Source organism: Melozone crissalis, unplaced genomic scaffold, assembly GCF_028551555.1.
Source record: "Melozone crissalis strain CALT ecotype California unplaced genomic scaffold, PUWL_Pcris_2 ptg000111l_1, whole genome shotgun sequence".
NCBI lineage: Eukaryota > Metazoa > Chordata > Aves > Passeriformes > Passerellidae > Melozone > Melozone crissalis.
In genome coordinates this window covers 392,099-409,510 of record NW_026535888.1, presented here as the reverse complement: position 1 = coordinate 409,510, position 17,412 = coordinate 392,099, and the positions used below count along the sequence as shown (strand labels likewise).

General features: G+C 38.9%; 1 protein-coding gene across 1 annotated transcript; it reads right to left on the bottom strand.

Moving 5' to 3' along the window:
• Positions 1-4,550: 4,550 nt before the first annotated feature.
• Positions 4,551-14,879, bottom strand: LOC128947959 (interleukin-15-like). The gene is made up of 8 exons (XM_054292483.1): positions 14,798-14,879; positions 12,140-12,260; positions 7,049-7,149; positions 6,544-6,625; positions 6,349-6,390; positions 5,374-5,517; positions 5,105-5,236; positions 4,551-4,980 (listed from the first exon to the last, which is right to left on the bottom strand). Exons 2-8 carry the CDS (start codon positions 12,191-12,193, stop codon positions 4,921-4,923), a joined length of 615 nt encoding a protein of 204 aa, XP_054148458.1. The 5' UTR covers positions 12,194-12,260; positions 14,798-14,879; the 3' UTR covers positions 4,551-4,920.
• Positions 14,880-17,412: the final 2,533 nt, after the last annotated feature.

Genomic DNA, 17,412 nt, shown 5'->3' with positions numbered 1-17,412 from the left:
TCTGAAGAGTTTTCTTCTATAAGAAGCCCTTTACTGCCCTTGAATCTGACTCAGAGGGGCCAAACAGCTGCAGCTGCTCTGAGGGCTTGGTGGGATTCACCCCCTGCCTTTTCCCAGGTGCCATGGGAACGAGGGGCGGGCACCATCAGGGGTATATTAACCCCAGCCGTGGCTGAGGGGCTTCATTCCCTCTGTGGGATGTGCTGGGGTAAGAGCTCTCCTCTCATTTCAGTGAAGAGGCTTTTTCAGTTTGTCTCAGCTTCTTTTCAGCAGGTGTTTCTGGGCATCTAAAGCACAGAGGCTTTGAAGATTCTGTGAAGAAAACAGCATGGAATACAGGGAGCATTTAGGTTTGTGATTTTAGGTTTGGTGTTTAGGGGTAAGGTGCTTTTGTAATTTATGGTTTTGCTCTTCTTTTTTTTTTTAATTGTTGGGGGTTTTTTGATGGAATTTTTGGGGTATTTTTGTTTTCTTTTTGGGGTTTTTGGTTGGTTTTCATTGGTTTTTTGGTTTTTTTTTGGTTTTTGGAGGTTTGGTTTTTGTGGTTTTATTGGTTTTTGTGGGGGTTTTGCAGGTTTGTGGGGTTTTTTTCTTTTGGGGTTGTTTTTGTGGGTTTTTTGGGTTTTTTTGGGGGGGTTTTTGGGGGTTTTTTTTGTTTATTGTTTTGGTGGGGTTTTTTTTGTTGGGTTTTCTTTCCGTTTTTTTTTTTTTGAGGGGAGGGGGTTGTATTTGAGGAGTGCAACTCCCTGAAATTCTAAGCTGTTTCAAGCACAACACTTTTTTCAGCCAATTCATCATGTCACAAGAGGGATCTGCCCAGTGTCACAGATGATGTTTGAGATTGAGGTTTCAGGTGAGTTGAGGATTGTGACTGGGAGAGGGAGGGTGAGCAGGTATCCAGTTAGGAGTTATTGTGGGCAGGGGGAGGTTTGCAGGCAGCAGGGTGAGAGAGGGTGTTTATTTGTTTATTTGAGGGCCCCCTACACAAGGCTTCTCAGAAGCCTAGCAGAGGTTTTCACATGTCTTACAGCACACAAGGTCATCCACTGCACTCACAGGAATGACATTTAACTTTGTCTTTCTCTAACCCAGGTGCCACTCCTAATAAAGGCCACAGCCTTGGAATCAGGATGAAGCTGGAGGCTGAAGGAGCCCGGCACACTCAGGAGAGGGCAAGTAGCCGCCTTGGTGGGATTTGTCCCACATAACTCCGGACTCATACTTTGGTTTTGGTTTTCTTCATTGTAGCTGACCGAGAGGCTGACAGGCCATCACGAGGCCCTCCGAGGCAGACTCATTTCAGGTGCAACGTGGATTCCCATCAGCGATCATGCAAAAGATAAGTCAGGGGCCACGGCCTGGAGATGGGATGATGGGACAGTAGTGGGTTGGGAGTTCTTGGGGCAGATTTAAAGATTAGCAGAGGGAAAAGCAATCTTCTCCAAGGGCCTGTTAGGACAGCTAAAGGGAGAGGCTCTACTTTTGATGGCAGCTTTCAGGCGGGCAGTGCAGAACAGCTCTGGTCTGTGTCTTGTTGTCCGGTGTGCCGTGTTCCCTGGTGTGTCTTTGGGGTCCCTTTTGCCTTCTCCCCTCAAGGCCCTCACCACAAGCATGATGTGTCGTGTTTCGTGTCCCCCTGTTTGTCACGTTCTGTGTCACGGGTGTCTGCACTTATTTGTGCCAGAGCTGTTTTGCCCTGCTGCATGGCCTGCTGCAATGGGACAGGCCTGGGGAGTTGAAATTTGTAATGTGGGGTGTACATGGGCTCTAGATGCTATTCCTAGATTGACATAAGGTGTTTGCAGCTTGTGAGTTATCCTGGTGGTGTTTGACATATGTTTTAACTTTCTTTCATGCTAACATGTCCTGCATTACTGCAAGACTATACATTTCCAGAAAGATTTCTTTTAATACATTTTTAACTGCAGGATATATGTGACTTTTAGAAGAGCAGGGAAAGACAACTTCTTTACGTAACATTTTCTTAGTTTTATCTGTGGCCCAGCTACACTGTTTCAATTAATGTTATTGTTGTTTGTGTTGAATTCCAATGACATAAGTATATTTTAAATTTCTCTTAAATTCCCTTTTGTCAGTTTCTCAGGGTCTCTCATGTGTGGTAGAGCAGCCATAAGGTTCTGTAAGGATTACTACTTTCAATTTTTCATCTTGCAAAGCTGAATACAGCTGCATCCCCCTGAAAGGCATTAAATAAACAAAGCCACACCTGATGGCTTCCCTTCACCTCACAACAAAATACTGTGTTGGAGTCTAATGAAGGTTGTTTCAGCAGCACTGTCAATGTATTTTATAATTTGATTTCAAGACAGTATCTTGACATAGAAGTTTTAGTTGCATTTCTTTGTTTTCCATTAGTAAAACTTGTAAAAGCAGTTCATCAGAAGCAGTTTTGTATGTAGTGAAGTGGAAAGCCCCGAGGAGTATTGAGTCGCACTAGGAAAAGAAAAAAAGGGTACAAATTTGTATGGTTGAGGACTCAGAAGGAAGAAAACCAGTATAGGATACTAATTTGTATGTTGAAGTTAAAATAAGCTTTTTTAGCTCTTGGTATTTCTCAAGAAAATTCCCAGAAAACCTTTCCCTGATTTCTTTTTATGTTCCAACTTCATTCCTTTTTCCCCTATACGTTTTTTAGCTTTTAGAGGCAGTGAGCTGCTTATCTCATGGCACAGATAGGTTGGTTATCTCAACAGATTTCTCACTCTTTATTGTACTGCCTCATCTTTCCCCCCATTTTTATAAAGCCATTTGATTCCTGGTTGGCTTGACTTGGTCAAGAAAATACCACATTAAATAAGCATGTAGAAGAGGGTGAGGTTATGAAAAATATTTATTTCCTTTTGTCTTTAAGTTATTAATTATTGGCTTAATTAAGTCTGTTCATAAGAATAGGTGAATTCTCCAGCGTTGAGGGAAAATAGTTGAAAGGAGACAGTTTCAAGGTGCTGAATTGAGTTTTTTGTTGAAATAATGCTAACTTGTTCATCTTTTCCTGCCTAGGTGCGTGAGACTAAAATTCCATCGAATTCATATGAGCAAAGTTTGTTTCTTCTCTGCCTTTAGAGAAGATACAACCCTTTAGACTTTACCGAATGTCCCTTTAAGTGTTGTCTTGATCAGTCTCCTGATGCTGTGCAGAAATTCCTGCTTTATCCATGGAGTACACCTGCTGAAATCTCTCTTTCTATATATATAGATGTATCCAATATGCTGGTTTCCCTCCATTCCTCTCAATGTTGGGCTGGCTGACTCAAATAATCATTGTCTGAGCTTTTTCCCCATGGAGCTGGAATGAAATGTTTCTATACTATGTTTTTGCTCACGTAGTCATACGGACAAGATGAATAATCTGCAATTGCTGTTGATCCCCCAGCTATCTCACGGCTGGCAAAGAATTCCCTCTTTTTTATTTTCCTCAAAACACTGAAGGTCCTAACAAGAAAGGTATCTGCAGTTCAGAGTCTAAAATGTCCGTGAAATCATCTGAACAGTACCTGATCAACAGGTGCTCAAACATTTGGGAGCCACTAGAGGCAATATTCTATGGATAAACAACTCATATTTATCTTCAGGGTCCAGTAAAACAGCAAGAAGGAAGAGGATGTCAGACATCATCTTGCATTATCCTGTTAGTACACAGGCAAGAAATGTGGATACTAACTACAAGGAATGGGAAGGAAAAGCAGATTTTAAATTATTGCAAATCAGGAAAACAGAACCATGTAGTGCAGAACTTTGATGGAAGAGCATTTTTCTTCTCTTCTGGTGTCAAAAGGTAGTTATTGTTCCTTCTGTACCCAGAAACACTGCTATGAGTCGCCTTAATCCCCTAACTGACAAGGATTCATTGGAGAAAACACAGTATTAATCTTTTCCTTAATGTCTGCCAACAGCAGTTAGAAAATATTAGCTAGTTAATGCCACGCAAATAACTCAAGCCTGCGTAGAAGAAACAGCTTCTTCACCTTGGGGATGTTTGCTTCACAAGTAGCCATTGTTCTGCCTGCAGGACTAACAGGTCAGATCAGATTTGTCTGTGTTTTACTCATATTGAAACTTTTCCTCTGGAACACATAGGAATTTCCTAACTTAAAAAAAAAAAAAAAAAAAAGAGCCAAAAACCCACACAAAACCAAAAACCACAAACAACAAGTTGGCATTAATTTAGTCCATCATTTATAACAGCCAGATCATTTATTGTAACAATTGGATTCAGGATGTAGTAAAGCTTTCAGATGGCTGCTTAGCTCTCAGGAAAAAGTAAACCCTAACAGAAATGCTGGAGATCCAGATTAGCAAAAGGCCTCTCTTAATCCCAGAAGATGCACCTGGGCCAGCTGGAAGTCAAATGAAATAAAAGGGATATGGCCAGTGGCTGACAGAGTGACAAGCTGAGTGGTCACAGATTTAGCAATTTTCTTTGGAAAGACAAATTCACAGTATTTATCATACTTGCCACGGGTAAATGAGTTAATGGAAAACAATATTAAATCAGGAAATTGATTTTCAAAGTAGTGAAGATGAAGAAAATTCTGAGCAAAGCAGTTCTTTGGTTCCCCCATCATCAGTGTAATGCTTCCCTCTCAAAGCCAGAAATAAGGAAAGTCCCTTTATCTCTTTGACTGAAGTCCAGAGTTGTAACTTGGTGTTACCTTTCCTGTGCACATGACATCAGGTAAGGAAAAATCATATTCAGTGCACGCCACTGAATTAAGGAAAAATGTAAAATTTAGGACCCATTTTGTTTCATGCGAACTATGTAATAAACACTTCTGGTTTTGATGTTTTATGGAGGCAAATAATTTATTTCTTTTTTGTGATATTTCTTCCAGTGAGAAAACTGGAGATAATTTTTAATGCCCTTATGCTAGCATTGTACAAAAGGGCAAAGAAGAGTCTTCACATAAATATTTTAGTTTTGACTTTGAGTTCTTGGACGGAAGAAGTAATTGAGCTTACCTGAAAACCACAATAGAAACAGATATATTAAGAGATAGCCAAGAGGATTATAATTTTTTTTTCTGGTTTATTTTTGGTGATAATCTAATTTCTCTGAGGGTGTTCATGTAAGAATATTTTTTACCAGCTTATGTCTTTCTGACCAGTGTTTGCAATCCCTTTGTATAACCTTTTCAAAGTTTTGTACAAATTCTGTAAAATTTTTTTCTTCATATTCTTCACATTCTTTGCATTTTTCTGATTTTGTGGAAGCCAACTGAAAAAAAGAAGAAAAAAGGCATTAGTTTTTCTCATTAGTTTTCATCCCACAGTTTATTGGATAGCAGAAATACCTCTTTAGTTACATAAGCATTTTGATTTGCTTTTTTTCCACACACAATTGGTGCTGCTTACCTTATTTTTTTCGAAGCTGTCATTCCCATTTTTCCAAATGTTCCACACATCCTGTGTTTTACTGCAATTTTTGATACGATATTCTTGAAATATCACTTCTGTCTCTAAGAAAAAGCACCTCATTACAAGTTCCTGGCATTCTTCCTGAAAAAAACATGCAGTTGCAATAGTTTATGATTAAAAAGGAATAAGCAAATGTAGGTCACAATTTATTATCTAATTTAAACCACAAGTATTATATAAGTGAGATGTAATCTAAGATAAAATCAGCCACAAAGAGACTGATTTTTACTTACTGGGCATCTTTTCTTACTATTCAAGTACATTTGAATATCTGCAGAGATGGACTGTGAGAGCTAAGAACAACAAGAGCAAACACTTTGCTGAGATGGGGTGAAACATGAAGAACACAGGAAAATAATTAATGAGGATAGGAACCTGGCATATAACTAACCATAGTGGAATTAATTTATTATTATGCTTAGTAGTCTTAACACTTTAACTCGGAGACCTGAATTCAGAATGGGTAAGAGAGCAGAGGAAGCAGGTAATGTTCCCTTAATTAAAAAATGAATCCCAGAATTATTTTAGCATTGTTTGCCTTGATAAAATGACTTTGAACCACACAATCACAGAGTAGTTTGGGTTGGGAGGGACCTTAAATATCCTGTACTTCCAACCTCGCTGCTATGCACAGAGCCTCCTCTCTGTGGGCCAGGATACCCAATATGGCCTCAACCATCCCTTTCAATTGATTAACTTTAGTAGCAGATGACTAAATAAGGATAATTAATACCTGCTTGCATAGTTTATCATAAGCACATAGATTAGAAGTGCTATTAATTCCAAGGCAAATTATTTGATTTTAGGCGCATTTATCAAATTAGAACAAGTCTGCTTTAGGGGATAGTTCAGATAAGGCCATGAAGGCACCACATTAAACATCAGTTGTGGTCATGTGTGAAGTTTACTTACATCCTCATCTGCGTTGGCAGTGTATAAACTGACATCAATGTCCTGCAAGGAAATAAGAGTTGTAATTACCAACATTAGCTAACAAACACCATCCCTCTCCCTCTCACTAGCGCTTCCTAGCTGAGTGCAGTGCTAAATGTTTTCTTAAGGCTTCTTCTAGGATTGCAAGAAAAGCTGACTGTTTCATGGACTTACTCTGGATGTCTTGATGGCTTGCAAATCCTGCAGAACTTCTTCCCACTTGCAGCGTCCTGCTTCTGTCTTTGGAACATAAGCACTGGAACAGAAGGAGCACAGTGACCATCAGGATAAACAGGAGGGATCTACAACCTTTACCATGAAAAAAAGGACTCAGCATGGTAAGATATTAGAGATACAGTGTTTACGTGTAAATTCATATGGTAAATGCTTGGGGCAAGCAGGCAGATTTGAAAAATCATAAAATCACACAGATACATAAAAACAGAATCTCATGTCACACACAGTATAAACAATGTGGGTTTTTCAGAAGGCCACATTTATAGAACATAATGCAAGAGAGAGGTTCAATTACCTGATGTAAAATACCTAAAATTCTTTTAAAGTGTAAAAATAAAATTCCAAATCCAGTCTCTGAAGTGACTAGAGACAAGTAACAGCTCTGATAGTGAAAATAAATAATTTGTAGCTAGTGTCTGATTGACGTTAGCTCTGTGTTTACCATAGGAAGAAGATGATTAGTCCCATTCCATTCTTTAAAAGGCAAAAGCAGTGGCTGTTCAGAAGCAGATACTGCAGACAAATACTTTTCAGGTGTGTTTTCTGGAAGACACAACCAAAGTGATGCCTTGTCACCATTTGATTCCACAGAATTTTGCTTTAGTACTGACTTAATTAACCAATTTTCCAAGACTTCCAACAAAGACAAAACCCTGTTGTGTGTAGCTGGAAGGGCCAGCTGATTTGTAGCTTGGAGAAATACAAAATCACTTTACCAGACAGTTGGTAGAATACACAATGTTTGGGAAAGGAATGCTGTTTTTTAATAATGAATTTAAATTAAGCATTTTAAGTGCAGTTGCCTCTGAGTGATATCTAAGGTACGCTAGTATTGTTTTCTCTTTAAAGAAGCAAATCTGTAAGCAAATGAAAAAACCTTTCTTTAATGAAGCAGATACAGCCAATGACTTTGCTGATTTGGCTGTCACAGAAACAATAATCTAAGTTGCTCAAGAGAAAATATTTGTGGTTTTTTACAGTATTTAACTTACATGCGATGGAAAATACAGACAGTTAAAATTACATGCTTCTGCCTAAATACCATATATCTAAACTTTTTTATTAATATTTGCTTATAAATGTCTCCTTGAATCCTTGAGGTAAGATATTCATAAATATGAACATTTCTTTCCAGGCTATGCCATTTGGTTCTTTTTTCTCCTTATTTTGAACTGTATTATTATTCTTTATTTATATCTTTATTCCTCATCTGCTTCCTTGTTCCTGAAGACAAATGGCCAGAAGCATACAGCGCACTCAGATCTAATGAGGGATTTGGAAACCGGTGACACTGTTTTCAGTTTTTGTGGGAAAAGGGGAACTTCTTCATTGTTGATTATTCTCGAATTTTCTCTCAACTTTTTGACTTGTAGCATACACTTTTTTCCTTGATCAGCCCCCTTTCCTTGTTCCCATGAGCAAATCAGCCTTCTCAAACACCTCTCTCTCATAACAATCTATTTTCTCATTTCACTCCGTAGTACAATAGACTTCTTGCACATTATTCATTATTATTATTTTAGTTGGTCTCTTCTTCTCCCCTGTTCTAAAAATATGTGTCCTCAGCATTTTTTCTCTGGCTTCCTGTGCAGCAAAGCATTTTAAATCTTTTTTTCTCTGTTACTGCAGCAAATTTTCCTCTGAAATCTTACCACCACCTCCAGCTCCCGCCAGTCCTTTGGCATTTTATTAAGAAATGTCTCATGTATAAAGGAGGGATCTTTTTAGATCTGCATCCAAGTACTGTTTACATCTTGTAAAATTTTACACCCACTCATCTGCATTGTTGCAGCAATTCTTCTTCTGTGACTTTTTTTTTCCAGGGGTGGAGCCATGGAGAGTAAAGGTTTCATAAACTAGTGGAAGTGGCTTTAAGAGGAATGGAGCCCATAAATGAAGCAGCACTTCTGAACTAGATAGATGTTTCCATATACTGAGCCCTTAAATAAGTAATTTTGAGATCAAATTTTCATGGATTATGAGTAAGATTTAGAGAGAAAACATATTCTAGCTGCCTTGTCATGGGGTAAATGCTGAAAGCCAAAGAAGCAGATTCACTGAAGAATCTCTCTGCTCTTTCATCCCTGAGTCACTTTAGGCTTCTTGTAGGAAACAATCGAAGGGAAACAAAGAAAAAAAGCCCTGAGTTTGAATTAGTGTCAGAATGGCACTGTCCTACATGGCTTATTCTGCCTGTATCAGGGAAGTGCTAGCCTTCAAGGGAGTTTTCTCAGTAATCAGCCTGGCAGGAGCCTCTCTCAGTTTATATCACATTCTGTATTTATATGTTCTTTGTTTGCTACTTGTTGATTTGCTTTGGCAGCCCTTTCTCCTTCTATTCCTGATAATTGGTATTTATGCCAGAGAGTAAAGTTTGTAATGCCTGCTTGAAAATTTTGCTGAAAGGTCACAGAGTCGTTGCTGTTCCACTCAATACATTAAACATCAGAACATGAAATGTAGCAAGTTAAATATTTTCTCTTGACCTTTACTTTCTTTTGCAGATTGTGCTTGAGGCCCAGAGCTCAGACTGTTTCCTTGTGGAGATGTGCCCTGTACTTGGCTACAGACCTCGTATTTGCCAGGTGGCAAAATCCAGCCAGGAAAGAAAGGTAATTCATGCTTCTTTCTCTTTTCATCCTTCCATGCAATGTCAGTCTTTTCAAGGTATCAACCCCTCCTCAAATTGTGAAAGACCAGCTGAATGTTTTCTTGATGCAAGGACGTATAATATTAATTGTATCTGCTAGGTTAGCTTGCCAAACACAATTGACACAGAGACTCCCTGAATTTTGCTAGTGGCAAAAATAATTTAGCTCAAATACACAGCAAAGAAAAAGCACAGAGCAAAAAACTCATTTGTAAGGCACAGCTGGTGAGATTTGACCATTTATCCCCAAATGACACCCTTCAGGAGGCAATATGCAATAACTAGTTAAAAGGCCTTTCAGAATAAGTTCTCACAGATAAATAAACAGTGAGAATAAAAAGATATTCAAAATGTAAAGGGCATTAATAAAACACATAAAATGGAGCCAAAACTAAAGTTTGTTTAGCAAAATGTGTCCTGATCTATACATTTGCTGTTAGGCACTCCTTGTACATATTATTTGTGATATTTTTATCATAGCAACAAATACCCAACAGGGAATGAGAACACAATTACGGATTAAATTTCTGTGCCTTTAGGGTAGGATATTAACAACTGGAACAGTATTAAACATGGAAACTTGAACAGCAAAAAAATTATAAATTATGTCATATTGATGCATAAAACTGAAACCTCTGAGGCCATAAAAACAGTTGTTACAGGAACAGCTGCTGGACAGGTAATATCTCAGCCTTATCAAAATACTCAGCTTAAAGACTGCAAGACCATACACTGATAGAGATCTGTAACACACTTGTAATAGATAAAAGACTAAAAATAGCAAAAGCAGTTCTCAAAGTTGTGAAGTTAGGCAAGTTCCAGAGCTTTTTAAAAAGAATTATAATCTATGGCCCTCTCCTACAGTGATACTTCTACTGGAATTTGCTGGATCCTGGATTAGAGGCATGATGCAGTTTGAAACATTCTAGCATGTTTTTTCATAATTTTTGAATGGTAAAGCTAGAAATCAATCTTATTTCATTCTAAACAAGGAGCCAGCTGACTCTGTACATGTAAGCATTAATCTTTGGGGTTTTTAAGAAACTTCAGTGATAGCATGGGTTGCCTATTTCCAGAAGAGGAACAAAATCAGAAGAAAATGTGGTAGTGTTACATCTGTCTGAGGTCAGAGTGAACATGTCAGCACATTTTAGCTACTTTGATAGATTACACCCACTCCCAAACAAGAACCAGAGCTGTTGCCAATACAAACAATGCAAAAAAAAAAAAAAAATTATGTGAAGGCTCAAGAGATCACAAGCTTTCTCCAATGTTCCTTGTGCCCACAGGCCACTGAAACGGGCTGATGAGCATAGCAGAGTATGGCTGAAATGAGCATGCTGAAGAGGAACTTGCACATTTCTAAGCCTCCAAGCTCACTCATTTCTGCTCCTACTCTGCAGCAGTTGAATTTCTGAACTATTGGCTAGACTACTCCTCAGAACACACACCTTGAGGTTTCCCAAGCTTTGGCCAGAACAGGTCCAGCAGCATTTCAGACCCAGGAAACAAAACCTTCCTAATTGGGTTTTTGGTTTTTCTATTCTGCATTCGCGTCACTACTGTAGGCTGTCTCAGAAAGATTTTCTTGCAATTGATTGGCCTCCATTTAATGCTATCATTTGTTTTACCCTTGGACATTAAGCCTCCAAGTCGCTGCTTTTGTTCCACTGGGTTTTCTACCTTTTGTTTGCAGAGCCTGAAGGACATTATTGATCTTTATCTGGTGCTGCACAGACAGGTAGCCATGGTTTTGCATCAGAGTGTTGACCTGTTTCGTGTGGGTTTGAGCTCTTTGTTTTTCTTTCGGTTCACCAGGCACTGTGAGAACATTTTCATCATTTCAAAACTGAGCAATCCAACTGAGAGAAAACAAATCTCTTCTCTCTTAGTTTTTGATGTTTAAATAAAGATTTTTTCCATTTGCAAAAGTTTTAGCTGGTTATATGAATTAGAGAAAACGATCCTTTAGAAAATAATTAAAGTATAAACAGAAATGAAAATTAGTTTTCATTAATTAAATGAAGGCTATTTTGTTTTCTGATATTTAAGTCTGGACAAAACAGGTGTCATAGGCTGCTTTGAGATAAAATATTCTGTCACAGGTTTTGGATGCTCCATACTTTGGATATGGTTTGGGCACTGAACTCTCAGGAAAGGTGCTGGCAAAACCCCTCAGTCCTAAAGAGGGCAGAGAATTACTTGTAGCCCCTACTGAACCACATTGCTGCTTAAAAGTCACTTTTACTGAGTGCAATATAGAGCTTGAGTTCACTCTCAACACTGGATCTTGCTCATAGTTTCAGTCAAATTATTTTCTTTTTTAAAATTGTCACCAGTGCACAGTACATAAATTTGCACTATTTCAAGTTGCTCATCTTTAGCTTGAGAAAAACTGCTAGAAAACTACTTTGTCCTCACTGTGACCTGTGTGTCCTGAAACTGCACACAGTTTAAAATGAGACTTGAAATATTCATGTGTCGTTTAAATTATGCAAAATAATCTACAGCAACCATAAAATCCTATGAATCTGAGAGATATTTTCAGCTACATGAGGGCAGGAGATGAGTGGGGGTTTTGCCAAAAAATGAAAGAAAGAAGGAAAAAGGAAAATGCTGTGGCGTTTTGGACTTAAGTTTCTGTCTTAATGCACTTGTGACTGGAATAGAGTTGATTTTCTTCCAAGTACCTGGTACAATGCTGTGTTTTGGAACTGAGATGAGAATAATGTTAATAAGTGTAAGGATGTAATCTAAAATACCAGAGATGTTTACAAGCCTTAAATTTTCTTTATTACCTACTTTTCACGTTGGGTTGCAAAATACCATTACAAGCTTTGCTGAACTTTCAGAAGAATGTCATGTTGTTTAAGAGGTGCTTACCTGGCTCTGCAGCCTGCTCAGTGCTCCAGCAGAGTTTTGTGCCATCCCCAGCATTCTGCCTGCTGGACCATTACTCAGAAGAGAAGCACAGCATCTGGGTCAGAAAACTACATTTTGGGGCCTACATGGGGGAAAAAAACCATAAGTATAAAGCCACAATGGATTTCTGAGTGGCTTTCAGCCTGTGCATTAAGATGATTCAAAGCAGGAAGCCTCTTAAATTTTGTGAGTAACTTCTGCAAGTCCCCTGTATGTATTCTGAAGGCTTAGGTGCAGACAGCAGGGATGCTGCTGGTGCACAGAGGTGGAATTTGAGTTGTACGACTGGATGGAGAGCACAGCAAGGAGTAAAGACATGGTGGGAGTGAAAGGAAGGAGAAAGTTTGAGGGCAGCAGAAGTAGAAGGGTTTATGATCACTAAAGCATAGTCTACTCAAAACTCAATCCCATGCTCACTGCCTTCCCATGAATTCATAATCATGAAAAGGTATTAAATCTTTAATCAGAGTATGATGTAACGATTTCCTTTTTCTCACACACCATTTGTGAACCAAATGGATTGTTTTCACAGAGCGGACCAAGCCCCTGGAAAAACCCAAACCAAACCAAATAAATATACATATAAATATATATTTTTTATATATATATATATATATAAGTACATACTCTAGACAGTGTAAAATCCGATTTTTCGTGCACCCATGTAAGTAATTACTCTAAGATAGTGTAGCTTAGGCTGTAGACATTTTTTATTCAATAAAAATGATTGAAAATGAAATAAAATGAGCGAGAGAAAGCTGTAAGCAGTGAGGCAGCATGTGTGGACCCCAGTCTGATGGCTTTGGCCATCACCAGCACCCAGTGTGGGTCACTGCAGGTCAGGTTTACCCTTGGGATCCCCAGTGCAAGCCCAGGCGAGCTGTCACCCTGCTGTCACCCCCCTGTGCTGCCCAGCCTCCCCACTGCACTGACAGCCCTGAGTATAACCAATCATAGCACCAGCATAATCAAACCTCAGGAATGTGAAGCAGCAATTGAAGCCGCAATTGACCTATTTACCCTTACAGCACAAAGAAAACCTCCGGGAGCTACACCATTGCCTAAGCACACCATCAGGAAAAGGAACTGTTGTCATTTCTTTTCCGGCAAAGGCTGCAGCACTTGAGCCTTTGAGAGCCACTGTGACTCACGTTCCTGTGTTCTCACAAGCACACCACACACCCTTGCTCCAGCTGCCATGCCTCTTCTGTCTTTGTTATTTTCATGGCATTCAGCCTGAGGTTCGCTTGACATTCAGCCTGAGGCAGGGTGGCTGTGTGGCTTACACTAACAGAGACAATTCATTATTTTTGAGCAATAAGTGCTCAACAGCTCTCCACATGAGTGTGCTCGTGTTGATGGCTTTTCCTCTCGCAAGCTCACTGAACGCTTCCAGCTGCAGCTCTCAGAAGTCAGGCACATTGATTCCCATAGAGAATTCCTTAGCTCTGGAAGGGCAGGTCGGGGCTTCTTTCTTACAAGAAAACAGCAGTTTTGTCACTCACCAGAATACATGCAGGCCCCTCTGGTACAAGTGCCATAACTCTTAATTAGCCAATGCAGCACCTGGTGCAGGGCACAGATATGAAGTCATACTCTAAGCTTCAAACAGCCCAGTAGACTCCCAAATTTAACACCTCTATTGAGCTATAGATATTGTTTGTTTAGACTGTGTTAATCTATAATTATCTTTTTCCAAGACAAAATAACTAAATGGTATGTTTCCATTTAACTAGTACGTGCTAAATTAATTTGTAACTGTAAATAGAACTAAACATCCTGAGAGACAAAGGAAGCACTTCACTATGTACTATGTACCACTTGGAAAGTATAGCCAAACATGCTGTGATAATTATCACCAGGAGTTTTTTCCACTGTGTAAGACTCTCTTAAATGTAAGCTGCCTAAAAGTGTCTTCTTTAGGCAGAAGGAATTGCAAGGTAGCGATTGTGCACGGGAAGGAGAATTTCCTATTAGACTCGCACAGATATAATTTTGCAGGTTGTGACTTTACAATCTGTGACAAGTTTCTGTTCCCCACATCTTTCCCTTTTTTCCAAACTGAGTCTATGATTCTATGGCTAGGTAGAAAGTGTTATTTTTAACAAGACTCACCAGTGCGTATGTTTACTCTTGTGTACTACTGAGTGGAATCTCTCCATAACACTCCTGTCATCTAGAGAAACCCTGTTACTGTTTTCAGCAAGATTCCACTGCCTGCAAATTTTCTGTTCTCTGCCTGCAAATTTTCTGTTCTCTGCCTGCATTTAATGCTCTTTTAACCACATACACTAAGAAGTAAATAACTTTTCTCCCAGATTTTTGCCTCTGTCCTTGCTATATTAACCAGGAAAGGCTCAGAGCAGTAGCTTTGTTTTCCCCTCGTTTTTGCCGAGTGAATTTGTTAGCAAACAATGACAAGTTTTCACGAGCTAGCACCAGTCTCCTCTAATTGCTGATTTCTCTAATGCGGCAGAAACGGAGAAACAGGTGCCAAGTGCAAGGCTAAATACAGCATTTAAACTATGTATTTCATAAGAAGCTAAGCTCTAAGCCTCGTCCTTTTTCGAACGAAGACAGAAGAAAGCAGGAGGATGTCAGAAGTTGTGAAATACTCACAGGTCTCGGGGTGCAGAGCAGCAAGCCGACACGGCACAGAGGCCAGGACAAGGTTGGCACCAGTGACACCAGCAAATGCTCCACCCCCTGCTCCGTTCTGTTTTACTTTCAGTTGTGACATAAATAGTTTTGTGCCTAATAAGGTGGAAGTCGTTCTCACGACACAGAGCAGACCGCAGGGATTTCCTGCTGCCGCTTCCTGGCGGCTTTCAAACCTGGAGGGGAAAACCCCGAACAAAGCCAGGCAGAAAGGACCGCGGGGAAATACACATTCCTGCAATTTAGAAGGCAGGGAGCGAGTGCAATACACATTCCTGCAATTTAGAAGGCAGGGAGCGAGTGCAATGCACCAAAGGCAGCTGCCTGATTGCTGTCTGAGCATGGACCTTGGAAGAGATGAGTTTCTGGAGCTGGGCATTTCCTTCTTGTTTCTCGGTGAGATAATGGGGTTTTTTTCAGCAACACTGCTTATAAAACAATGCCAGTCAGTTCACTGTGCTGGCACACTCTGTTGCAGAAAGATGCCAAAAATCTATTTACAAACATAAATAAGACTTCTGTGTCTTCAACTGCCGTCGTACAAGCGAGAGAAAATAAAAATACAGACTTTCCACAGCCAATGACAGATTATGAAAAGCACCAGCATTGCAGGAAAAACATCAGCTTGGATAAATATTTAAACCAAAGGAACATATCCATTTACTAACTGCCTTGTGATAAGAGCACTTATTTTCAGACAAATGTGGTCTTAAATACCTGCTTATTCAGCTCACTCCAGCTCAAAGAGTGAGTAAATAATACCAAGTATATGTGTAATTCCATGTAAGTACTTGGACTTGGATCCCAAGGTGTCTCATATTTTCCGCTGTTTAAATCTGAAAGAAAATTGTTTTCCATTTTTTTTTTCTTTTTGATGAGATAATTTTGCTATGCTAAATTTGACAGAATTTTCTAAACCAGGAGAAATTTATAAGCAAATGGACAAAAACAAAACATTTGCACACCTGCAAATGAAACCACTGTCAGGTGGGGAGTATTAATGAATACTAAACCAAAAAAGTACATAGCTGAAGAATTCACTGCTTGCTCACTTACATCCATACCCTGAATGAATATTCTAGAATGAATATTAATTCTAGAATGAATTCATGAGGATTCTCTAAGGCCATCTTTCACAGTAGCATGAATGTAGTTTTTTATAATACTTCCATCAACAACCAAAAAGTGTGTTATGTAAGTGTGAACATATCATAATAACTTTCATGTTAATCCATGTAAGAGCTTCTCCTCACAGAACAATTTAGAAGAACTTGGGCAGAGCAAAGAGAGTGATATAGGAACAGTATAGTATATAGGAATAAGTATAAGGGAACAGTTTTAACATTTCTATTGTGTTGCCTTCATTTGGGAATAAAGCAGCTAAAAATAAACCTAAAAATAAAGGTATACCTTTCCCTTCCAAAGGATTACAGGTAAAAATGTCTATGCCAGCCAAAGATTTTCATCTTTTGATACTGTGTCATTTTGGTAACTGCTGATATAATCCACCTCTTACCTTGCAAGATGCAGTCCCTTTGCAGGGTTCAATATGATCAATTTTACTGATGTTTTAAAAGTTTCATTCTGTCCAAATAACTGAGTATGGCCTGGAGCTTACTGGCTCTGTCAAGTACTGTGAAGCAAGGATTACCTAAAGAGTTGTTTTTAAAGGAGGTTAATTATTTTAATCTTGGCAAAAGAGGAGTTGATGAAAAATTTTCTTTGGTTCCCAATGGTTACTGTGAAGAAAAGAATCTTGGCTTCCAAGGAATTTTAATTTTTGAGTCAAGGGATATGAGGTCAACCTTCAGTTTACTTAGATCATCTCTTCCTACAAATTATCATTGTGCTTGTTCATATGTTGTCTCCTCCAGATGTTTTTAGCTATCCACAAAATAGTTTTGAGATTTGTTCAATGCACTTTATTTTGTTTGCATGCCCCAATTAAGGATGAAATATGTGTTTATCAAGATATTCTTATGTAGTGGCAAAGGAGGTTGTGTAATGTTTCATGTGTGTATTCAATAGTTTCTTGTTTATGCTGCTGTGTTAGATTCTAGCTTAGGAGCCTGAATCTTCAGATTTGAGCGCTCAAAATTCTTTTTCATGACAAAGTTTGAACCTTCCTGGCCTGTGAAAATGCTTATTAACAGAAGTTTGCAAGAAAATCAATCTGGTACAATTGCAGTAATGTGCTTCTCATCACAGAGGCACATTTTTTACTCTCATGTTTTCCTTGTAGAATATTTTCTCATCTTGCAGTTGCTAGTTAAGTAAATTCTTTCTGTAAAATTCTGCTTTTAAGTTTTTATTCATCACTTTTTCCCTCTTAGATTTCTTAAAAACTCCTGCAGTTTTGGCATATGTGCCACTATAACCCAAATTCAGGAATTTTGGTTGTCCTGTGGCTTACTCTTGTATTTTTTTTCAGGCCCTTATGTTTGCCCTTTTGCAGCCTCTGGGAAAATAACATTCACTTACTTGAACATGCTGGGCCATTTAAGGTTATATTTGTCTGTCAGATAGCTCTTTTTGCTCTGCCCTTCACATAAACAAATTTCACAGAAGACAAACCT